Genomic DNA, 25432 nt, shown 5'->3' on the forward strand with positions numbered 1-25432 from the left:
ATTGCAATTATATCTTACTTTGACAAAAACACGTAAGACGATGTTTTATTCTCTGAGGGGTAAATTGTTCTTCTTGCCTTTATTGATAAGAAGAGATAGGATCCACAAGGAGAGACCAGCAGATGGCATCACTACCTAAGAAACCACGACATGACAAAGAAGACACAGGTATTTCATTTATTTAATTTACACGTTATTAATCCCACGAGGGGAAATTCGGTTTACACTCTGTCTAACACACACACATAGGCCGAGATACACACTCATGCACAAACAGGGTTCTAGTGACATGCATTAATGGAGAAGTCTCAGAGTGAGGGGGCTGCCTACAGCGAGCGCTCCAGAGCAGTTTTTGGGGTTCGGTGCCTTGCTCAGGGGCACCTCGGCAGTGCTCAGGAAATGGACTGGCACCTCTCCAGCTACCAGACCAGTTTCCGGACTTGGTCCGTGCCGGGACTTGAACCGGCGACCCTCCGGTTCCCAACCCAAGTCCCTACAGACTGAGCTACTGCCGCCCCATTGACAAAATTTATTTAACAAATATAACTTCACATAACAAATTTAAATCATAAGTCTTAAATGGGGGAGAAAAGTTATAGAGTCATGGCACAAAGGAACTTTTTTTTCTCTTTTAGCTTAGCTGTCATTTAATCAATGCAGCCAATCTTGTAGAAGCCACACAAATATTTGTACTTTACCCTAACCCTACCTGGTGTCAGGCCAGACACAGATTACATTAATATACTGTAACCATACCGAGGATATAAAAAAATACAAAATACAAAAACAGAACAAAAACAACAACAATATTGCAATGATAGGTGTACCTCCCTTCCTTCTACAAAGTACTGATACATTTTAATATCGAGCATAGCGAGAGCCTCAATTGTCCTGCAATGTCTTTAGTTTGGTGATATAATTGATCACAGGGTCCCAGAAACAATTTTCTCCAGATGTAAGAACATCATGAGGTCATTTAACCAGTGCAATGCTTTGGGAGGTAGAGGGGACTTCCATTCCAATAATATTCTTTTGCGAGCAAAAAGAGATGCAAAAGAAATACAGTCCTTTATTTTTCTACTGATTGTTTGGTGTAGGGAGGTGTTCCGGGCATGTCCCTCCGGGAGGAGGCCTCGGGGTAGACCCAGGACACGCTGGAGAGACTATGTCTCTCGGTTGGCTTGGGAACGCCTCGGGGTCCCACCGGAAGAGCTGGAGGAGGTGTCTGGGGTGAGGGAAGTCTGTGTGTCTCTGCTTAGACTGCTGCCCCCGCGACCCCGCCCCGGATAAGCGGTAGAAAATGGATGTTTGGTGAACTACTCAAAAGATAGAGAAAACAGAAATTTAAGGTATACCTGGCAAAGGCCGGCGAGTTGGGTAGTAGGGAAATACAGATAATAGGGCTGTGCTGGTTTTTGAATCCTTGTTGAGACTGTGGTGGTCATTACAGATCCAGTGAAAGTGGCGGGTACTGCATTTAGTTTCTCAGGTAAAAGTTGTGGAAGTTATATACCGTAAGGAAGGTGAAAATAGTAAGGTATCGTGAGCGACACACTGATTCTAATTCTATGAGGCATTCGATCTATTTCAGAAGAGAAAGGCTCTCTCATGCTCTACATTCATTTCCTCTTTCTATGTAAAAAGAGTCTGATATGTTTGTCTTTTTTTCTTTACTTTCACTCCAACAGGACAAGTTGTACTGCATGAAGTGAAAACAATCATAGAAAGTGTTCAAGGTAGACTACACAGAGTTCAGACAGAGTTCAAGGATGTTCTAAAGTAAGTAATACATCTTTCATATTGCATATTATTTGTTTTAGCGGTCAGGCTTAAAACATACATTACTGACTGATCTCTGGAGTTGAGTCATTCATTTTGCAATTAATTAATGGTGCAGCATGTTGGAAAGTTTTACAAAAAGACACATACTTGTTCATGAGCTAATAACACATCATTGCTGGTATTAACTCTAAGAATCATACCTTTACTGTCATGTTTGTTTTCTCCTATTCACACTGTATTCTCTTTACAATGACCTTTGCTCATCAAAAATGAACATCTTTGTCTTTTCCTTTTTACTTATAGAATATACCTACAACCCAATTTCTTAGAAAGTTGAGACATTTTGTGAATTGAAATAAAAACAGAATGTGATGATTTACCTGTTCAAAACATTGAAACTAGCCCAAAGAAAATATATCTGTGGGTGGAAAAGTAACATCACACTCGGAATGAGGATTTTGAAGTCAGCGTCTCTTTATTCAAGTAGTGCACAGGATCTCACAGAGCACAGATTTATGGGATATGAGCACCCTGAATAGAGAAAAGTCTCAGTATTTAAGCACAATACAGATAACTCTTAACATATGGCATGTTACATAGCAATAGGGAAGTTATCCCAGGTCCAGTTGTACCAGCTTCCCATTATCCCCAAGAACCCTGCTTACTCCCACTTACAAGACCTCTCAAAGCATCAGACACTAAATCACTGTATGAACATAGCATCAGTTACACACTGTCGCAAAATGTTGAAACTGAGTAATGAAAAATGTTTGAATCTTTTTTCAAGCAGCATGTTCTATTTATATTTAACACAAGATCTCAACTTTTCAAGGCATTTGTATAGCACATTTCAAAAACAAGGCAATTCAAAGTGCTTTACACAAGACATCGAAAGCATCATGACAGAGGAAAGAAAAGATACATTAAAAAAATCTGTGATTTAGAATCACTATAAAAAGTAAAAAATCACTGAAATTATTAAAAGTTAAAATTTGGCCCAATAAAAATAATTCAAATCAAATGAATTTAAGGAAGAATATAAAAGGATTTAAAAGTTTCAGTGCAAAGTAAACAATTAAAACCTTTATTAAAATATTTTAGTTAAAGGCAGCGGTAACCAGCTGTGTCTATAACCTGGATTTAAAAGAGCTGAGAGATTCAGCTGACCTGCAGTTTTCTGGGAGTTTGTTCCAGATATAAGGAGCATAGAAACTGAACGCTGCTTCTCCGTGTTTTGTTCTGACTCTTGGGACAGAGAGCAGACCTGTACCAGACGACCTGATCGGTCTGGGCAGTTTGTAGTCAATCAGCAGGTCACTCATGTATTCTGGCTATAAACCATTTAGCGCTTTAAAAACCAGCAGCAGGATTTTAAAATCTATCCTCTGAGAGACTGGCAGCCAGTGTAAAGACCTCAGAACTGGACTGATATGATCCATTTTCTTTCATTCCATTGGTGAGAACTCGCAGCAGCGTTCTGGATCAGCTAAAGTTGTCTGTAGTTGTTTCAGGAACTGGGATTGCATTTGACCTCTCTGTAATTCACCCATGCATTTCAATATAATTTAAATACATCTTATATGTTAGAGAACTTAACCAGAATAATTTTACGTTGTACAATTAGATAACAAATACAAATGAATACCTTTCATTCATTCATTATATTATAGAATTATTATTTATTTGAAATATTTTAGTTAAAAGGACATAGGATTAGATAAGTTTATTCTTCTTCCTACTCCTTTTCGGGCATGTATTGTTGGGTTTACATTTTATTTGTTTTCAAAATAATTTAAATGATAGCATTTCTTTGTTTTTGTTTTTATTTGTTTTTTTCTTTTACTTTTAAAAGGGAAAAAAATCAATGCTGTCCATTTTTGGCTGCCCACTTAAAATATCCTAAAATCATTAACTTCTATCAACTTTGATTTTTCTTTATGAACAACTACATAGCCTATAAAAGTTTTCACATTTGCCAGCTTAGCACAGAATACAAACAAAGGTCTTGTTGCAGTATATAGTGGCTGGTATGAAATCATTAGGTACTGAATTTATATATATATATATATATATATATATATATATGTATATATATATATATATATATATATATAATGATTCAATCGAGTCACAAGAAGATGGTGTCCTCCTCCTTTTCAACAGTTTTTTCAGCTTCTTGGCAAAGGTTGATACTTTATTGGTTAATAGTCACTTTACATAGCAGCCTCTGCCATCTGTGTGTGAACCATTCCTGAATCTTTCTTGTGTGAAATCAAGTTTCTCAACACTACTGACACAAGTGAAACTTGTTTCAGGGGAATGATCTGTGATTTGGAGACAGAAAAGAAGGAGCAGGTTGGAGTCTTTGGAAGAACAGGGGCTGGAAAAAGCTCTTTAATAAATGCTATCCTTGGAGAGAAGGATCTCTTACCTTCAGGAAGTAAAAAAAGTTGTACAGCAGTCATCATTTATGTGGAAGCTAACAAGCAGAACCAGAAGTACGAGGCAGAGATTGAATTCATCACAAAAGAGGTAAAATATGAACATAAATATTTGAACATGAATATTTATCCGTCTCTAAAAAGTTTTAATGTAGCTGCAAAAGTACTAAAGCTCTTTGAATTGCTTCATCCCTTTACTTGATTCTATAATAAAAATCAACTAAGTTAAAGGATATTTATTTTATTTTTTAGGAATGGAAGGACGAGTTGTGGTTCTTGTTCAATTTCATCCTGAATGATGAAAACTGCAAAGAGGAAGATGCTGATGAGTACAATGATGCTGTTGAAATGATGTCAGCGCTGTATGGAGAAGAGTGGAAAAAAAACCCTTCTGTGGATCATCTCCTAAACGACAAACATTTCGGAAAAAATCAAGAATTTGACGGTTGGAAGAAGAAAACCTTGACCTGTGAATCAGTAAGAAAGAGAATCAGTCTCATATATATGAGTATATGTCCAAAAATGTGTTAACAGAAAGCTTTCTTGTTTTGAAATGTATAACATTTAAATTCTAAGACATATAGTGATATCTGTCATTTACATACTGCCTCGCTGTTCCAGTTTGGTTTCATTTTTGGGTAGTATAGAAACTCCTCAAGTAAATTCAGTACCTAAAAATAGAGAATGATCTCAATCTTTAAGGTCTACAGCCCTGAATGCTTGATCGATCCCCAGGGGGAAATTCTGTAATTGGTTCCTTTATTGGAAAGTTTTGTCTTTGACCGGTTAGTTTATAGATTGTCTGTGTAACTGCTTTTCAGAAATCAGACTGTTATTCTTTTCATGGTGCATTTAAATAAATCTGTAATCTTGTTTTTGTTGTGTCAGGCTAAAGAGCTGTCTGCAAAACTTGTGAAATACACAAGAAGCAGATCAGAGGACGGAGCAGGAAAAGACATACAGAAATGGTTTTGGCCTCTGGTGAAGTGTGTGACTGTCAGGGTGCCAAATAATGACCTTCTTCAGAATGTCACACTTGTTGATCTTCCTGGAAATGGGGACCGCAACAAGAGCAGAGATAAGATGTGGAAAGGGGTAATTCCTTTAAATTCATCACTGTAATATGGTGTCTTAAGTTTAACATTATTTTATTACAAAACACTGATATTGACTTCTTTGAAATGTATTTATATATTATCTTGTATTAAATGTGCAACGTTATTTTAGGTTGTTCAAAGCTGTTCCACTGTTTGGATCGTGGCTGAAGTTAACAGAGCAGCATCAGAGAAAGAACCATGGGAGATTCTGCAGAGTGCCAGCAGCATTATGGGAAATGGTGGCCAATGTCAGAGGATTCACTTCATCTGCACCAAGTCTGATGCAAGCAAAGATCCTGATGATTTGTAAGTGATTTTTTTGTTTTTTTCAATGATTCAAAAGTAGATGCTGATGAGCGTCAGGGTGACTTATTAATTGTATTTATTTATAATTATATATATATATACTTTGTATGTATTTGTATATATATATACTTTGTTTGTATTTTTGTACTTTGTTTAACTTTTATCCTGAGAGGAAAGAAAAGCACATCATAACTAAGATGTTGAACATTGAGGTGTCAGGGCTTCTATAATATGAGGTAACACTTGATACTGAACTCTTCTCACAGTTCAGAAGATGATTTTCGTGCTGCCATATCTGAAAGCAACGAGCAAACCAAGGATGAAGTGATGAAAGAATTCAGGAAACTAAAGGAGGTTCAGGTGAGTTGTGAAATTTCAGCAATGGTCTCCTTTAAATGCAATCCTGACCTTAATGTATTCATTATTTGTGCAGACACAGTTCAGTGGTTACCATTTTGAAGTGTTCACGGTGAGCTCCAAAGAGTTTCTGAAGGAAAAAAAAAGGCTCAGACCAGAAGAAACTGGTAGGTGGAGCCCATGGATGACTTTTTGAATATGAGAACATCTGTTACATGTGAGAAGTTTCTCTGGGTGTAATTATGTAAGCTGTATATTGTATGTTTTTTTTAATAGAAATTCCCAAACTTCAGAAGTTGTTGCAGGATCTGACTGACTATTACTCAGACACACTGAAGTATGTGTCGGAAGTGAAAGGGATTCTTTCCCTCATTCAAGGTTCCCACTGTGAAGAAGTGGTAAGATCACATAAGACCTTCACTGCATTTCGGTAACGTAATTATTTTAGTTTTGGCAGAAAATAATGAGCAAAATTAGTAATAGAAACCCTTCCATTTAGGGAAATATTTGTAGTGACAGACATAGAAGCGATGTGTTGTACCATTAAATTTATGTAATTAAAATAGTGAAATAGTAAAATCGACAACCGTTTATTTGTTTTTTTTTATTCAAACGTGGTAAAGTGTGCATGTCACTGCATAAAGCACACAGCAACAGCTGTTACAAGAACAGGGATGTACAGACAGTACACTTACATCTCCTTCTCTCTCTGCTGATGTGAATCTCCACTCTTGGTTTTGCTCATATGTATTGTTACGTCTTATATCTCTGATTCTTGCTTCCTTCCTCCGATTGGGCAGCTTTCCAGATTATGCACCTCCTGATGTTTGGTTCCACTTCTCTCATTGGTGCATCATACTCCAGAGTCCTTTGTCCTTCTGTAGGGGAAGACACATCCTACCTGGCCTGTTTCTTATCACAGGAAGATGTCTAGTCTAGTCATCATTTCCTTTTAAGCAACAAACCATTTGAATGATTATCTATCAAGGTCCACTGAACCTATCAATGTGGATGAGTGATTAACTATTCAGGGCCTTAAACTAAACCTATATTTGATTTGGTGGTGAGTGATTCAGTTTAAAGGGCCACATCAAACACGTTGGAATGTGTAATCACTCCTACAAGCCCTCTTCACAGAATACCTTTAACCTCTGAACTGAAATGTCAAACAATTGGATTAAAACACTTAGAGTAAAACATGATATAATAACTGATATAATATAAATGTGAACAACAATCATTCATACTGTAAACATCAAACCTTTCCTTTGGACCGGGTGATGAAACTTTATTGCAGTAAGCACATTGAATATAAGCAGAAAGAGGCCTAATATTCTATCACTATACATGATAAGATCAAAGTCAGGACAGGGGGCCTTTTGTTACTGAGGTCCTTCTCTCTGGAACAAGCTCCCTGCTGACCTGAGGTCCATTACTACTGACTGTTGCTGCTTTTAAAGCTAAACTCAAATGATATCTCTTCTCCAAAGTATTTGTAGAGTTATATTGTGTGTAACTGATGTTTGCTTTGTGGAGTGCATAACTTCATTCATTATTTTATTTTTTTATGCTGTGTTTTGACTTTGTGTTTAAAGTCAATGTAACGCACAAGTTAAGTGTATCTCTAATCTAATGTGCTAAATAAATCAAATTGCTATTGCTATTGAAGTCCTCTTATATCCAGAACGTACCTGAATATTTTATTCCTTTATCCAAACCATTGATTTTTTTTAAGTTATTGTTACTAGCTAAGCTAATTAAGAATTTTTCCAGATTATCCACTAAAAACTATATTACAACAACATCATGTTGTATAATAGAGTATGTTTTTGGTTTTATACTAACTTGTTGTTTCTAATAAGTGGTAAAAACTGTGCTGGATGATTTCTTTAAACGAATATCCCACTATAGCCTGAAAAGCATTCTATTAATTAAAATACAAAGGAAATTTGTGAAGAAAATACTACAGAAACTAAAACTGACTTAAAAATAGCCCAAAGTGGCAGAAGTATCTTTACATTTTTTCAACACTAAATTTTTTCTCTTTGATTACAGGCTGATGTAAAAGAAAATGTGTGTCAAGACCTTGAAAAGAACTTGGAACTGGCAGTAAGTAAAGTCTTGAAGGCCATGGAAGAGTCCTATACGACTTTTACAACGTGCCTCGAGGAGGGTGTTGAAGAATCCAAAAGTTCATGGGAAAACATCTTAAAGAAGTTCTTGTATCCTGTATGTATTTAATTTGTTATTCCTTTACCCAAACAATTGATTTTTCACTTGACATTTAAAAATTGAATCATCGAAGGAAATGTTTGTTTGTTTTTTTTGTTTCAGAAAAAAGTAACTGGAAGTGCTTTTCACAGGACATTGAAGTGCCTCATGGCAAAAAACGGCGTCTACAAACCAAAAAAAGGGGACAAACTAAACCTAAATGAGAAATTAGCTTCAAAGCTGATGGAGAACATCGATGAGGAATTTAGGAACACCTTCCCGTAAGAAGTTACTAAATGAGGAAAAGATCATTTGAATTGTTGTCGATATTTGATCAATGAAAGATTTACTTGTTAACATGTTTCAGAAATGAATCAACATGTGAACCATTCAACGGGGCCATCAGTTCCTTTTCACTCGGCACAAAGACTCTGGCTGAAAAGTACAAAAATCACAAAGGTGTGCAGCTGCAGCTGGAATTTCTCAGGACAGTGGTAAGAGACAGTGATGGTAACGTCTCATCTAATAGTTTTGTTTAAAGCTGTTCAAAGTAAAGGAGACTTAAGAACGGGGTGAACAAATGAACCAAACCATATTCTTTATTGACACATTGAATGAAGACTAAAGATTTAACAATAAAGCCAAATAAAATATACATGTTTTTTTTAACTATGAACATTTATTTATCTCAATGGCCAACAGGCTAAACCTGCTGTGCTTTCCACATTGACAATTACTTTACTGCATTTTATTAAAGCTATTTTCAGTGTACCACAGAGTTTTTATTTAGTCACTTCTTATGTACAACACCATCAATAAGATAAATGTTTACATTGCACATGTACATGTTTGTGTTTTTTATCTTCTGTTGTAGGAAGACAAAATGAAGACACAACTCAAAAAAACCATCCGAGAGCGTAAGAAAGAAATCTACTGCACCCTGACGACAACAATCGAGGAAAACATGGAGGAATGCTATAGAAGTAAAAAAAAAAAGATCTGGTCAAATGAAACTTTGCACCAAACAAATAAATGTCATTAATGTGCATTTACATCTGTTTCACTGTAGAAGCAAATGCATGTAAAGGCAAAGGCTCTCTGAATGCCATGAGGGAGATCATTGAGGAGCATGTTGGTGCCAAGGTCAACATGTTTGAGGAGGCAAAAAAAAATATGTTGTTTGATCTGAGAAACCTAAAGGTTTGTCATGGTTCATAATTCACCATTTATGGCTTTATACAAAATGTATGGCTTTTGACATTTATGGCTTTGTTATATAAAATGTTTTGTTGCACATGTTAATCTTTATCTATGATTATATATTAATATTCACATTGAGGCTTTTCTTCATTGAAGTGGAAAGTGCATCATTCTGAAGAGAGTTTTTATGACTGCAGTTTTGCAAACGAGCAGGTTTTACTAAAAATGAAAACAAACACACGCTGCCTGATCATTCCAGCAAAGACATATTTAAACGGTTAATAAAAGTTACCCAATTAATGATTTTTTTATATGTGCAGGTAATATTTGTGTAATTCTGATTTAGGATGACATCATGAAGACACTGGATGAAACTATGCAGAAGTCAATTCAGCTTTCACTCAGAGCAGATTGTAGATCACTTCCAGGTAATGTGAACGTCTAAAAATTCAATTTGGTTTTGTAAATATTTTCTCTGCTGAAATGTAACCATAAACTCAACTAACTGTGTTGTAGAAATGTGTTTTACTTTGATGTGGGTCAGTCACATTAGTGTTACATAATAGCTCAGTAGTGTCTCCTCAAATTGATTTAGCTAAGAAATGAAACTGCACATTTTACTAATGTAATGTGTCAGACCTATATACAAGCATGTGATGTCTCCTCCTAGTTGTTTTATTTCATGCCCCTGAAACCTGGCAGAAAAGAAATCAACACACAATTTCTTACAGACATTTCCCCATTAAACAAGAAGTTGTGGCTCAAATGTCAAGTTTAATGTCACTCCAGGCCTGAAGAAATTTACACTCACCAGCCCCTTTATTCACATCTTTTCAACTGCTTGTTATTGCAAATAATCAGCCTATCACATGGCAGCCGAGCACCAGAATGGGGCAAAAAATGAAGCACTTTGAAAGAGCTGGTATATACATGGACTTGAATCTACCCTATTGCTTGATTTATGTTATGTTTTGACCAAACCCCAGCACAGACGAGTTATTAAGACCACAGACCTGTTTTAAAAGGTAAAAAAATGTGTCCCCTTTAAGTGACTTTGAATGTGACATTGTTGTTGGTGCCAGGCGGGATGGTCTGAGTAATACAGCAACTTCTAATCTACAAGGATTTCCACTCACAACCATCTCAAGGGTTTATAGAAAATGGTCAGAAAAAGAACAAAATATCCAGTGAGTGACAGTTCTCTGTCCGAAAAGGCCATGTTGATGCTAGAGGTCAGGAGAATGGCCAGACTGGTTCAAGCTGATAGAAACAGATTATTACACATAGGCCTACATGAAATCCACACGCAAAAAGTTCACAAACAACCGGCTGAAGACGCTTGCAGAGTTAAATCTGCATAGTATCTGAAAACCCCTACCATGTTAGTAAATATGGTTGATTAACTTTGGCAATGTCATTTCAGACTTCACAACTCCTGCTTAAAATCATTTGTGCGTTAGGAGTAGCAGACTTGACAGCACTTCTCTTAGAACAGAGCAGCTGCACTCAGGGAGCCTTCTGTCGTCACCCAAAATGCATCAAACTGAAATATTGTTCCTTTAACACAGGAAGTGACTTTTTTCTGCACCTGAAGTTTAACTTAATTTTTTGTAGATGTCAAAAAGGAGCTTGAGACGGTGACAAAATACTATAACAAACTGAAAACAGTCACTGGTGAAGAAACATCACAAGTTAGGTAAAACTTTTGTTTTAAAGTAGATAATGCTCTGATTTAAGATAAAAAATATATATTTCACTTCCAGTATTTTTGTAGCATTTGCTAACAATGCTTCTATTCACACCAGTGCTGATCAACCCGGCCCGTCAGCTGCACAGGTAAGTTTAAGTTAAACTCCTGATTAGAAGTTAAAATTCTGGTAGACAATGAAATGGTAACATGAAAGTCATCAGCAGATTATCACAAGCTTTCTGTTTAACTCTCTTGTGGATATTTCAGGGTTACTACGTGTTTAACCACTGAGGGTCCCACTGAGAACATGGAGAAGTAAAACGATCATCAGATGTTTATTTCTGTTTATTTCTGCTGTCTTTGAGTGATGTGTTTTCATGTTTGAGTTTTTTTGATGTGAGTTTCATACATAGAGATTTTAGAGTAGTGATCGGACAGTTTTCCTTTTGATTGATCGTGGGCCTCAGGCCAGAAATAGTGATGGGTTTTAGTGGGATCGGGGATGACGTGTTTTTCATGTTAATGGTTTCTTTTTTGACCTTTTTGCCTTTATTAGAAAGGACAGCTAAGAGAGACAGGAAACAGGAGAAGAGAGTTAGAGGATGACATGCAGCAGAGGGCCGAGTCAGATTCAGTCCCCACAGCCTCTGCTGAGGAATATAACCTCTGTGCATGAGGCGAGACAGAACTGTAACCGACCTCTTTTTCAGCAAGACATCAACTTCTTTAATAGCTTTTTTATACAATACAATTTTGTGTTTTTATTTTATGAATCTAGAAGTGGATGATTTGATTTAAACCCGTTTCATTGATTATTATATTTCTTATTAAATCTTCAACCAAAATCAAAGAATTTAGATTTTAGTGGTTTTAAGGGATGATCTTTCTTTTTTCTAGTAATAGTTAAGGACAGAACACTTTTTAGTGCAAAAGAAACTTTTAACTTTGTGATTGTAAAAAATATTCAAGTTTTTACATTTATACATTTTATTTTCAGACAAACTTTTCTGGTTTCCTGATATTAACTGTACTGTACAATGTTTGTTGTGTTTTAAAGTCTTGATAATGAATTCATTATGGTGCATCATGCAATAAAACTCAATCAATTGTAAATATTGTTTGTCTTTATTGTGAATTTGGTATAAAAGTGCTGCAGCTGCCAAAACATTTCTATTCAACCAAATGTGCTGTAAATCCGTGAAGTCGGCTCTCGTGTCTCCTCGATCCTCTCTCCTCCGTTCACGATCCTCAACATGGCGGGTCTGGAACTACTTCATTGTTCGGCAGAGGTCCGAGGAGATTGCTTTATAAGGGAACCGGAACGTACCTCCTAACTTCGGTTTGTTCGTTGTTTCATCAGTCCCAGAGGTTGGGGGTCTGTTTCTTCCACCAGCCATCTCAACATGATGTGCTTCGTAAAAAAACATTTCACTCGTGTAAAGTTTAAGTTTTGGTCATTTGTATTTGCTGAATGTTCACTATTAACGTATTCATTATATGCAGCATGTTCATTCCTTTTGCAGCTCCACGTCTCCATTATATTTGTTTTCAACCTTTTTTTTAAGTTGCATGTCTACTGATTTTGCTGCCTGTTTTGTCCTTTACAGAGTGTTTGCGCTTTTGTCGTGGATTTTTCTGTTTGAATGAAGATCTGAAAGCAAAGTCTTTTGTCTCGGAGTATTTTATTAGATAGAGTAACTTTCTGCAGAAAGGGGTATCATACAAAGTCACATCAAGTGAGTGCCTCGCAGAATCCCGGACAATCCCGTTTGCGCTGAAGCTTTATAGTCTTAAACTAGAGTTGTACATTTGCATAAAATGTTTCATTGCATCTCTGTGATTGGTCTTCTATTATATTCTGAGATACCATCCCTGTCTAGTCTGCCCTGCAACGATGACTTCATGAGTTGTTTTCTGAATTGAAACTGGAGTTGTTTGTTTGAAGAAAAAGAATTCAAGGTTGTTGATGAAAACAGGGAGTCGAAGTATGTTAAGAACAGTCAGTTCTGATGTATCTCATTATAAAGTGCCAGTGAAACGGTTACATTTTGTGCGGACAGTATCAAATTGTATTTTTCCACTGCACTTTTTGTCCATCATATTAAAGTAACTTAATGTTTCCCTGACATCAGTTTCTGTTCTGACAAATTGGAGTTCCAATAGAGATTCCGAACAAAAATCAACAAGCAAAATTCTGACTCTTAAAAATAACCTTCTCTGCATACTTAGTGTTTGCTTCTCATGAAGTCGAAGCATTTTCTTTTTAACTTTGTAATATCACAGTTTCCTGACGTCAGTCAACCACACACAAACCTTCAGCAGTAAGCATGTGTAGAAGGTGGCTCATTGTATTTGCCTTATGTTTTGTTGGAGCAATCTTTTATCCTGAGTTTAACTTTTGGGTGTGTTGTTTAGTGAGTTAAATGCTGTTGATACTTTGAACCAGAAATTAATAAATGGTACTCGCACATGTCAAGCACTATATATTTTTAACTCATGAAGATAAATAATTGAGTACACACATCAGAGTGGTTGTTGCTCTTGGTTTTAGATTGTGATGGCATTTTTTGTTTTATACAAGAGCTGTTTTGCAGTAAGAACTGCACTGAGGCAGAAACTGTTGGTCTGCTTTGTGAACATATAATACAGGTGTGGTTCATCATAACAGATCTACGTTACAGCAACAAAGACCCTCCTATAAAACCTGTTCATGAGTTACATTTACATACAGCTGGTGGATATATGTTAATTGTTGACTGCACAACCCTTTCAAATGTTTCATTAAAGTCAATGAGAAGAACATCCCAGCCCAAATCACCCTGGACTTTAACCACTACATCTACCATTTAATCAATCAAACTCAGATACAATAATCCTACTGTCCAGAGTTAACCCTTTCACTGCTAGATGTTCATATTATTGCGTGTACGAAAGAAAACAAATGATCCATTGTCTCTTCCGAGTTTCAGCTTCACAGTGCAAGTCCCCGAAAACAACCTGAATGATTCACTCTGACACATGCCTGTTATCTTTGCAATTAATTAAGCACATTAATTAAAATACAAAACTTTTGTTAGGTTTTAAATTTCTTCCATTTATAGAAATGTTCAACATTTGTCCTTCACTTTTGTCTGATAGCTGCAGAGCACAGCAACGGCTCCAGAGGGGAAATATGGAAAAGTAATTAGAAATATATAATTTACTGTGTGTGTCTGACAACAAGGGAGAAAAGCAAACTCAACTGGTCATGATGGTTAAAGAAAAAAGGTTGTGATTATTGTTTTTTAAATTTTCTCTGTGAAAAGAAGAGATAATTCAAGTTAGTAAGAAAAATGTCAAATCAACTTGTGAAGTGTGATTGTGAACAAACAAGTTCATGAGGAAGTAAAAGTGCTGATGGCAAGAAGGCGGGGCAGACAGAGAGATTGTGAATTTAAAGTTGAATGAAACATCGCTTCCATTTACAGGAAGAGGAACATACTGAAAGTGATTTAAGTGTCAGGTCATGTAACCTCTTGTGTATTTGACAAGACTGAAGTGATGGAGGTTTAATGACTGCTTGAGATGTTTTTGTTTTTTTACTTCATCTGAGAGTATTGATACAGCCATCTGTGGAGATTTCTGGACTTGTGTTAAGGATCGTCTACAGACTCCAAAGGAATTGTAAGTAAAGCGGTGTTACATAAGATGAGAAAGGAAAAGAGATAGGTACTTTGTAAGTAATTTTCATCAAACTTAAATTTAGCTGAAAGATTTTTGAGGAATTGGGATTTTTTAAAATGTTTTTTTATAATTCAGGTTGTAGATTCTTTCCTATATTCATTACATTAGAAATCTACATTTTTACTACAATTTAACGGCACTTCCATTTCTACAGTGCCATTTGTGACCACTGTTCTTGTAATGTTTATGGATGCATGTGAACTACAGCTTTTGAAACCAAATGTACTAAATGTTTTATTGTTAGAAGTTAAAATAAAACTCAAGGTTGTTTTTACTTATGATCAGTGTTTTATGTTGTATCACTGTTGGAGGCATTTAAATCTAACACTACCTTTGTGGGCCATTCTTACAAAGATTTGTCTTTTAGCAGCGAACATACCGCACTTGAATTTCCCGTGGGATCAATAAAGTATCCATCTATCCATTTATCCATCTATCCATCTATCCATCTCTCTATCTAGTTACATTAAACTTTCATTTAGCTTTTCCATGGCACCTGTTCTTGTGCAATCCCTAAATCTTTGCCCAACATCACTGTTAGAGCAGTTTTGACTGTGAGCTCAGAAATGTTGAAACAGCATATTGTCTGCAGTCCACCATGCAGGTGGAAGCATGCAGCAGCCTCTGATGCTTTCAAATGGAGATTCAATCTATGAGTGGAACCTACTGTATGACCTGACGGATATTTCCCAAATAGTCACTTTGGACCTTTTCTTGTTCATAACTTCTTGTCTTTGTCTAATTACATTTAATTAACAAACATGTCTGCAATAATTGAAGTTGTAATAAAATATTTTATATTATTATATGATAACTTTACAGTTGCTGTTTCCTGTCATGGATGATTTTGTTAATACAAAATTAACTGAATGGGGTCTCAGAGAGTGGATAGAAACATTTCAAGGTGAAGTATTATCATTCTTTTTGATGGTCACAGCATTTCCCACCAATACTGAAACATTTAATAATATGCAATTAATAGACAATATTACGCACTCTTACATCTCTCCATTAATGCATGTCCCTGGGGGATTAATAAAGAACATTGATCGTTAATTTTACCAAAGGTCAAGTAAGTCAAATGCTTAGAATTTGCCACCCTAGCTAATAAAAATAAAAAATGTGCTGTAATATGGCTCTGCAATACTCGCAACTTACACTTCACAGAATTTCAGCATTTCACACAATGGTTTGGTTTTGCTTGACTAAGTTCTTCTGAATTGTTTTCCTAATAACAGATCAAGGCGTTGATGAGGAAAGTTTTTACTGTCTCGAGGATAATCACATCAATAACTTGATCACAAAAGTTGGACCAAGGGCAAAATTCAAGAAGAGACTCAAGTCTCTGAAGGTAATACTCTAAATTGCATCAATAATTTCTCTAAAAAATATTTTCACTAATTATGAATTTTTATATTTTCCCTTTGACATTAGGCAGAGAAAAATGCAACAAATCAGGTAATACATTTATTTTTATTCTCCAAAGTGATTTAAAGTGTATGATAAAATATTATATTGCTTTGGAGTGATGATTTTCTTAACATTGTCAACAGGAACATGAAGAAAATGATGATTCTGCTCAGGTAAGGATAAAACACATTTTACAGGGATACCGTTGTTATGTTTTTACCTCTATTATTTAACAATGTGCAATAGAATTACTGATGTGTCCTGACAAAAATCCCCATCATGTTTGACTGAATTAATAGTGGACTGATGGACTCCACTTCCTGAGGTTTTGTCACACTCGAGCTTTGATGATATCTGTTTCAATGTGTCTGATATTTCATCTTTAGGTTTTGGCAAACAGTAACAGAAGTGATAAAGGTAAGGTCTAAAGTATCTTATGTATGATTTATGGTGAATCTGCTTCTGTAACAATGATGTCTAGCTTTGACAAATCAACTGTTTGTATGTTTTAATATTAAAAGAGGTAAAAAGCTCTTTTTGTTTTTCAATGAAAAAAATAAGGGAAAAGAACGCTGGAGCTTCAGAGGGAGTCCGGTGGATGTCTACCACCACCAAGAAAGAAACAACAACAGGACTCCACATATGCAGGTTTGTATGTTACAATGAGAACAATCACAATCACCAGAACACCACAATAGACTGGAATAGTAATGACATATTTTTGTAGGCCAACCAAGAAGTAGCCTTGCCATGGCGAAATGATGTTTAATCTCACTGACAACCACTGTAGTCTCAGTTAGCCACTTGTTATCAACCGCAGTTTTAAGTTTGCATGAAACCTTGAAAATTCTCAAGTGGGGGGATTAGCAAACATAGTTTATCTCTTCCAACAAAACTTAAGCTTGTGTTAACCACAAACCTTCTTTCAGGAGTCTAACCACAAACCCATTCAAAATCATTGACATTGACTTTTAGAGTTTAGAACCCATGTCGCTAAAATGCTAACTCACTTCTAGGTTTTAAGACTCATTCCTGTGCCAGCCAATCACCAGCATACATGCATTGTGTCATGACTACATATTAAACCTTAGGTGTTTCTTAACATGTCATAGCATTGATATCAATCCCTACATTACTTCATAAATCAAACAATGACTTAATCAATGGCCTGAGCAGCTCACAGGGCAGCACAAGTATTAATATTAGTTTCTGCCAAGTGTAGTTCTCATTTCCATGTCCAGCACTGACACTGTTTGACTAACAAATGTACATTAACAAACCTGACTAACAAGACCAACAGGCCCATGTTAGTCTTAAAATGAGGTGTGGTCAGGCACAGTGTTTGGGCTTTGCTATGGATGCCAAATATTTTGTTTTGTACCATTCAGTAAATATGTTTACTGTAGTTTTTTTCAATATTGAATTAGCTTCCTTTTCCATTTTATGTTTGCTGCTTTGTTGGTACTCTCTGAATTATCCTTAATTGACATTTAAAAGAAAGGCTATCTCACACTTTTTCCTTTTTCTCTTGTTTTTTATTTAACATAGAACCGAATTAATACAGGTGTTTCTTTGTCTTTTTATTTCTCCAACAGAAAAATTCGAGGTGTCTAAAGTGAGAACCATCATGGAACGTGTTCGTAACAAAATACTCGAAGGAGAAAAAACAAAGCTCAATGATTTTCTAGAGTAAGAAAAAAAAGAAATATATCAAATATTTGCTTATGTGTCACAAAAAAATAATGACTGGCCCTCGGAGCTGGTTTTCATTTTTGCACTTTATGGTGTTACATGTCAGAAAGTTTCACAAAAACAGAACATACTCATTCATCAGCGCAGATAAAGGGATTGCATTGTTTTTGTTGCATTTTCTAGAGCTACAATAAATCCTTTAACACGAGAATTCGTTGTACTATTCATATTGTTCTGTGCAGACTATCCTCATACCGGCACTTTTCCATGATGATTGCCTTTCACAAGTAAAAAAGGCATGTTGTAACGCTTAAAGGCTTAAAACCCACCTCAACTTTAGCTTTAAGCCTGTCACTAGGTTGACTGACAGTTAGGTTGAGACAGCATTAACAACATGACGGCAGCTGCCGATGAGTGTCTGGAGCCCCCCGTCTTAAAAAAATGGATGGTGTCACCCATCAGTGTACAAGCTGGGGTCCTACCCCAGGAAAAGGTTTTGGGTGAACCTTTTTACTGTGTTTGGTTCTAATTCTGTGCAGCAGTTTATCATCAAACAGATGTGTGTGAATAGGATTCATATTTATATGGTACTCTATTATGTTGTAATTATAACATGATCCAATGGTGCATAATTGAAAGCGGAAAGGCAGAGAGCTTAACATTTGACACCTTTAAAGTAATATTTTTATTTGAATGAACACATTTGAATTCTTGTACAACAGGGAAAAAATCAGGGACTTGAAGACAGAAAAGAAGGAGCTGGTTGGAGTCTTTGGAAGAACAGGGGCTGGAAAAAGCTCTTTAATAAATGCTATCGTTGGAGAGAAGGATCTCTTACCTTCAGGAAGTGTCAGTGCTTGTACCACAGTCATCATTAACGTGGAGGCTAACAAGCAGAACCAGAAGTACGAGGCAGAAATTGAATTCATCACAAAAGAGGTAAAATAGGGTGAACATGAACATATCCTTTAATCCATAGTCTTTATAAATCATGTACAGTATAACTAAAAATGAAACAAGAATATCATTTTATTTTTTAGGAATTGAAGCAGGAGTTGTGGTTCTTGTTAACCTTCATCCTGAATGAGAAAGAGAAAGGTACCGATGATTACAATGATGCTGTTGAAATGATGTCAGCGCTGTATGGAGAAGAATGGGGGGAAAAAAACCCTTCTGTGGATCATCTCATCAACGACAAACATTTCAGAGAAATTCCAGAATTTATCGTTTCGAAGACGAAAATCTTGACCTGTGAATCAGTAAGAAAGACAATAAATCTATAGTATTAGCCTTATGTGCAATATCTTTTGTGTTTTGATATGTATAACATTTAAATCTCAGACCGATAGTGATATCTGGTATCTACATTCTGCCTCACTGTTTAAGTATTGCTTAATTTTGGGCAAGTTGAAAAAATGTTGACTTAAACTCAGTAAATCAATAAAGGACTTTAGGAGAGATTGATCTTAATACTTAACGTCTCCAGCTCTATATCAAATTAAAAATACTTTATCAATCCCCAGGGACATATTCAGTAGTTTGGTTTCCTTTATTGGAAAGTTTTGGCCTCGGCCGATTAGTTTATAGATTGTTTGTGTAACTGCTTGTCAAAAATTTGATTGTTGTTCTCTTCATGGTGCATTTAAATAAATCTGTAATCTTGTTTTTGATGTGTCAGGCTAAAGAGCTGTCTGCAAGACTTGTGAAATACACAAGAAGCAGATCAGAGGACGGAGCAGGAAAAGACATAAAGAAATGGTTTTGGCCTCTGGTGAAGTGTGTGACTGTCAGGGTGCCAAATAATGACCTTCTTCAGAATGTCACACTTGTTGATCTTCCTGGAAATGGAGACCGCAACAAGGGCAGAGATAAGATGTGGAAAGAGGTAATTCATTTCAATGCATCACTTTTATTATAATAATAATAATTATTATTATTATTATTATTGTTTTTCTTAAGTTTAACATTATTTTATTACAAAACACTGATATTGACTTCATTGAAATGCAATTCTCTGTTATTATTAATACCTTATATTCACGATTAACTTGGATTATCCGTCTAGGTTGTTCAAAGCTGTTCCACTGTTTGGATCGTGACTGACATCAACAGAGCAGCATCAGAGAAAGAAACCTGGGAGATTCTGCAGAGTGCCAGCAGCATTATGGGAAATGGTGGCCAATGTCAGAGGATTCACTTCATCTGCACCAAGTCTGATGAAGATTCAGGTGATTCGTAAGTGATTTTTTTAACAATAGATTTAAAGGTAGACGCTGTGGTGTGTCAGTGTCTACTGTGATGTATTTATATATCATCAAATTAATATTTTCTATACTTTATTTATATTTACTTTGTGTTTTCATCCTGAGAGGAAAGAAAAGCACCTCATATTGAAGAAGTTGGAGATCGACTTTTCAGGGCTTCTATAATGTATGAGGTACTGCCTGATACTGATCTCTACACACAGTTCAGAAGATGGTGATCGTGCTGCCATATTTAAGACGAACATGCAAGCCAAGGATGAAGTGATGAAAGAATTCAGGAAATTAAAGAGGGTTCAGGTGAGTTGTGAAATTTCAGAAAATGTAAAGTAAAGGTCTCTTTTAAATGCAATCCTGACCTTAATGTATTCATTATTCATGCAGACACAGTTCAGTGGTGACTGTTTCAAAGTGTTCACAGTGAGCTCCAAAGAGTTTCTGAAGAAAAAAAGGCTCAGACCAGAAGAAACTGGTAGGTGGAGCCCATGGATGACTTTGTAAATAAAATATTTTTCTGTAGTCAGTTTCTCTGGATATAATTGCTGTCTGTTCTTTTAATTTTATAGAAATCCCTAAACTACAGGAATTTCTCCAAGAACTGAATGACTCTCACTCAGAGACACTGAAGTATGTGTCAGGAGCATATGGGATTCTTTCCCTCATTCAAGGTGCCGGCAAGTGGTAAGATCAAATAACAAAGTTTAGGTGTGTGGTAAAAACTGTTGGCTGCTGTCTACATAAGACTGTTACTTTTTTAATTGTTGGTCTATTTGTATAAACATTGACACAAAACGTTATGACTAACAAACGTTCCATTAATTAAAATATGAAGGAATTTTGTCAAGAAAATGCTAAAGTGTTTTTTGTTTTTTTTAAATTACAATTTTTTTCTTTGATTATAGGCTGGCGTAAAAGAAAATGTGTGTCGAGACCTTGAAAATAACTTGGAACTGGCATTAAGTAAAGTCTCGAACACCATGGAAGAGTCCTCTAGGACTTTTACAACGTGCCTCGAGGAGGGTGTTGAAGAATCCAAAAGTTCATGGCAAAACGTCTTAAAGAAGTTCTTGTATCCCGTATGTGTTTTCATTTGTTATTCCTTCCTTATTCATTCCTTTACCCGAATAATAGATTTTTCACTTGACATTTAAAAGTTAATCATCGAAGGAAATGTTTGTTTATGTTTTTTTTGTTGTTGTTTTAGACTAAAGTAAAAGGAAGTGCTTTTCACATGAGATTAAAGTCCATTGTCGGAAACAACGGCGTCTACAAACCAAGAAAAGGGAAACAACTAAACCTAAATGAGAAATTAGCTTCAAAGCTGATGGAGAGCATCGATGAGGAATTTAGAAAGACCTTCCCGAAAGAAGTTACTAAATGAGGAAAAGATAATACCTCTTCAAATGGCAAATATAATTATAATATAAAGATGTGTGCAATGGTTGTTTAAAGTCATTTAAATCAATAACACAATAAGTATATGAATCAAATTCTTCAATTTGAACTTTTGTCAATATTTGATCAATGAAAGATTTACTTGTTAACATGTTTCAGAAATGAATCAAAATGTGATCCATTCAACGGGGCCATCAGTTCCTTTTCACTCGGCACAAAGACTCTGGCTGAAAAGTACAAAGGTGTGCAGCTGCAACTGGAATTTCTCAGGACAGAGGTAAGAGACAGTGATGGAAACGTCTCATCTAATAGTTTTGTTTAAAACTGTTTGTCAAAGTAAAGGAGACTTAAGAACGGGGCGAGCAAGTCAACCAAAACGCTTTAGCCTGTTAAAGCCTTTATCATTGATATTCATTGATCATGTAGACCACCATCAATAAGGTCCATGTTAGTATTTCAGATATAGTACATTTTACTGTTTTTCATCTTCTGTTGTAGGAAGAAAAAATAAAAGCAAAACTCGACAAAACCATCCGAGAGCGTAAGAAAGAAATCTACAACAGCCTGACGACAACAATCGAGGAAAACATGCAGAAGTGTTATGATGGTAAGATGTTGTTATATGAAACTTGACACCAAATCAAAACAAATAAATGTCATTAATGTGCATTTATAACCATTTTCTGTTTCACTGTAGATGCAAAACAATGTAGAGGCCCAGGCTCTCTGAAGTCCATGAGGGAGATCCTTGAGGAGCATGTTTATGCAAAGAAGGACGTCATGTTTGTGGAGGCGAGAGATGTGATGATTTCAAATCTGCGAAAACTAATGGTTTGTCATATTTCACAGTTCATCGTGAGGCACCTAATATAGTATTAGATAGTAAAATGTGTTTTGTTACACACATTATTCTTCATGATGTCATGTAATTCACTTGAATGGTTTTCCATATAAAAGTTGAATGTGCATCATTCTGAAGTTCTTTGAGACTTCATTTAAACAACTTCTTTTAAATATAAAGACGAACACACTAAAGCTTTTTGTCTATCGATTCCTTTTCTGCTTTCTGAGCAGCCCAGAAAACACAAATTTAAACTGCTGATAAATGTATGATCCAGTAAATCCTAAAAAAAAGTATGTTGGTTATTGGTGTTAAATATATGTTATTTAGAAGGTCATCCAGAAGACACTGAGGGAAACGATGCTGAGGTCAATCGAGCTCTCACTGAAGACAGATGATCAATCAGTGCTAGGTAAAGTGAATGTTTTCTAAGTAACTTTGTTTTCAGGGATAGTGTTGAAGCACTGGAAATCCCTCCTGGTCTCAAGGCCGGTCTCAAGAATTCAGATTTTAAATCAATATCTGTCAAGATTCAGCTTTGACTATTTTTCCAAGTTTTTTTTTGTGATTAGAAGGGAAATGCCAGATCAGGCTGCTGTGGTGAAATCCACCCACATTTGTTATGGTTAAACTTTACACCAATTTATTTTCAAGAATTTTGTTCAGTCTGTCATTAATGATGAACTATTACTAGTTCTCAGCACTGGGCGCATTCAGAATCCAGTGCTCTTATCATTGAAAGATGTGTTGATTTCAGAAGACAAATGTTTTTTTTTATATAATTAATTTCTTAGTTTATCATTTAATTTATTAGACAATATAAACAAAAAGACATTTGATTTCTTGATATTGTGGCTTTAACACAGGAAGTGACTTGTCTACTTAGCTGTGCTGCACACCAAAGTGCTCAAAGGTGTAAAGACATGTTTTCAGTGCTTACAGTTTAACTTTTGTTTCTTAGATGTCAAAGAGGACTTTGAAACGGTGACAAAATACTACAAAGACCTGAAGAGAAATCCACATGAAGGATCACCAGTCAGGTAAAACATGTGATTATGAGTAGATAATGATCTGATTTTAAACTGTAAAAATTACTTAACTTATTTTTGTAGCATTTGCTAACAATGCTTCTATCCACACCAGTGCTGATCAACCCGGCCCGTCAACTGCACAGGTAAGTTTAAGTAAAACTCCTGATTAAAAGTTAAAATTATCGTAGACAATGAAACGGTAACATGAAAGTCATCAGTAGAATATCACAAGTGTTCTGTTTAACTCTCTTGTGGTTATTTCAGGGTTACTACGTGTTTAACCACTGAGGGTCCCACTGAGAACATGGAGAAGTAAAACGAGGCTTCTGGATCTTGTCTCAAGCTTTTCATCAGATGTTTATTTCTGCTGTCTTTGAGTGATGTGTTTTCGTGTTTGAGTTTTTTTGATGTGAGTTAAATACATAGAGATTTTAGAGTAGTGATCGGACAGTTTTCCTTTTGATTGATCGTGGGCCTCAGGCCAGAAATAGTGATGGGGTTTTGGTGGGATCGGGGATGATGTGTTTTTCATGTTAATGGTTTCTTTTTTGACCTTTTTGCTTTTATTAGAAAGGACAGCAAAGAGAGACAGGAAACGGGAAGAGAGAGTTAGAGGATGACATGCAGCAGAGGGCCGAGTCAGATTCAGTCCCCACAGCCTCTGCTGAGGAATATAACCTCTGTACATGAGACGTGACAGAACTGTAACCGACCTCTTTTTCAGCAAGACATCAACTTATTTATTAGCTTTTTTATACTCTAAAAATATGTGGGAATGAGTTTGTGTGTTTTCATTTTATGAATCTAGACGTGGATGATTTGATTTAAACCCTGCCCTTTCATTGATTATTATATTTCTTATTAAATCTTCAACCAAAATCAAAGAATTTAGATTTCAGTGGTTTCAAGGGATGATCTTTCTTTTTTCTAGTAATAGTTAAGGACAGAACACTTTTTAGTGCAAAAGAAACTTTTAACTTTGTGATTATAAAAAATATTCAAGTTCATTTTATTTTCAGACAAACTTTTCTGGTTTCCTGATATTAACTGTACTGTACAATGTTTATTGTGTTTTAAAGTCTTCATAATGAATTCATTATGGTGCATCATGCAATAAAACTCAATCAATTGTAAATATTGTTTGTCTTTATTGTGAATTTGGTATAAAAGTGCTGCAGCTGCCAAAACATTTCTATTCAACTAAATGTGTTGTAAATCCGTGAAGTCAGCTCTCGTGTCTCCTCGATCCTCTCTCCTCCGTTCACGATCCTCAACATGGCGGGTCTGGAACTACTTCCGGTTCGGCAGAGGTCTGAGGAGATTGCTTTATAAGGGAACCGGAACGTACCTCCTAACTTCGGTTTGTTCGTTGTTTCATCAGTCCCAGAGGTTGGGGGTCTGTTTCTTCCACCAGCCATCTCAACATGATGTGCTTCGTAAAAAAAACATTTCAGTCGTGTAAAGTTTAAGTTTTGGTCATTTGTATTTGCTGAATGTTTATGATCAACGTATTCATTATATGCAGCATGTTCATTCCTTTTGCAGCTCCACGTCTCCATTATATTTGTTTTCAACCTTTTTTTTAAGTTGCATGTCTACTGATTTTGGTGCCTGTTTTGACCTTTACAGAGTGTTTGCACTTTTGTCGTGGATTTTTCTGTTTGAATGAAGATCTGAAAGCAAAGTCTTTTGTCTCGGAGTATTTTATTAGATAGAGTAACTTTCTGCAGAAAGGGGTATCATACAAAGTCACATCAAGTAAGTGCCTCGCAGAATCCCGGACAATCCCGTTTGCGCTGAAGCTTTATACTCTTAAACTAGAGTTGGACATTTGCATAAAATGTTTCATTGCATCTCTGTGATTGGTCTTCTATAATATTCTGAGATACCATCCCTGTCTAGTCTGCCCTGCAACGATGACTTCATGAGTTGTTATCTGAATCGAAACTGGAGTTGTTTGTTTGAAGAAAAAGGAGTCAAGGTTGTTGATGAAAA

General features: G+C 35.9%; 2 protein-coding genes across 2 annotated transcripts in view; both read left to right on the top strand.

Moving 5' to 3' along the window:
* The window catches only part of LOC306837629 (nuclear GTPase SLIP-GC-like), a 65489-nt gene extending 54217 nt beyond the window's left edge, over nucleotides 1-11272 (top strand). Inside the window, exons 17-23 of the mRNA XM_079365373.1 lie at nucleotides 8318-8475; nucleotides 8562-8688; nucleotides 9069-9177; nucleotides 9264-9394; nucleotides 9741-9822; nucleotides 11009-11090; nucleotides 11200-11272. Coding sequence (XP_079221499.1) covers nucleotides 8318-8475; nucleotides 8562-8688; nucleotides 9069-9177; nucleotides 9264-9394; nucleotides 9741-9822; nucleotides 11009-11090; nucleotides 11200-11245 — 735 coding nt within the window. The 3' untranslated portion in view covers nucleotides 11246-11272. The remainder of the gene's footprint in view (nucleotides 1-8317; nucleotides 8476-8561; nucleotides 8689-9068; nucleotides 9178-9263; nucleotides 9395-9740; nucleotides 9823-11008; nucleotides 11091-11199) is intronic.
* A 3404-nt stretch (nucleotides 11273-14676) lies between these two features.
* LOC306837657 (nuclear GTPase SLIP-GC-like) lies at nucleotides 14677-23990 on the top strand. Its single transcript, XM_079365400.1, has 23 exons — nucleotides 14677-14747; nucleotides 15630-15711; nucleotides 16046-16158; nucleotides 16361-16390; nucleotides 16604-16634; nucleotides 16779-16865; nucleotides 17813-17906; nucleotides 18632-18848; nucleotides 18950-19168; nucleotides 19588-19794; nucleotides 19975-20144; nucleotides 20377-20470; nucleotides 20555-20642; nucleotides 20737-20840; nucleotides 21073-21246; nucleotides 21375-21539; nucleotides 21702-21842; nucleotides 22064-22172; nucleotides 22263-22396; nucleotides 22737-22818; nucleotides 23368-23446; nucleotides 23550-23580; nucleotides 23702-23990. Exons 2-23 carry the CDS (start codon nucleotides 15645-15647, stop codon nucleotides 23723-23725), a joined length of 2460 nt encoding a protein of 819 aa, XP_079221526.1. The 5' UTR covers nucleotides 14677-14747; nucleotides 15630-15644; the 3' UTR covers nucleotides 23726-23990.
* The last annotated feature ends 1442 nt before the right edge of the window (nucleotides 23991-25432 follow it).

The sequence above is a fragment of the Symphodus melops genome, assembly GCF_947650265.1.
Source record: "Symphodus melops genome assembly, chromosome: 17".
NCBI classification, from domain to species: Eukaryota; Metazoa; Chordata; class Actinopteri; order Labriformes; family Labridae; genus Symphodus; species Symphodus melops.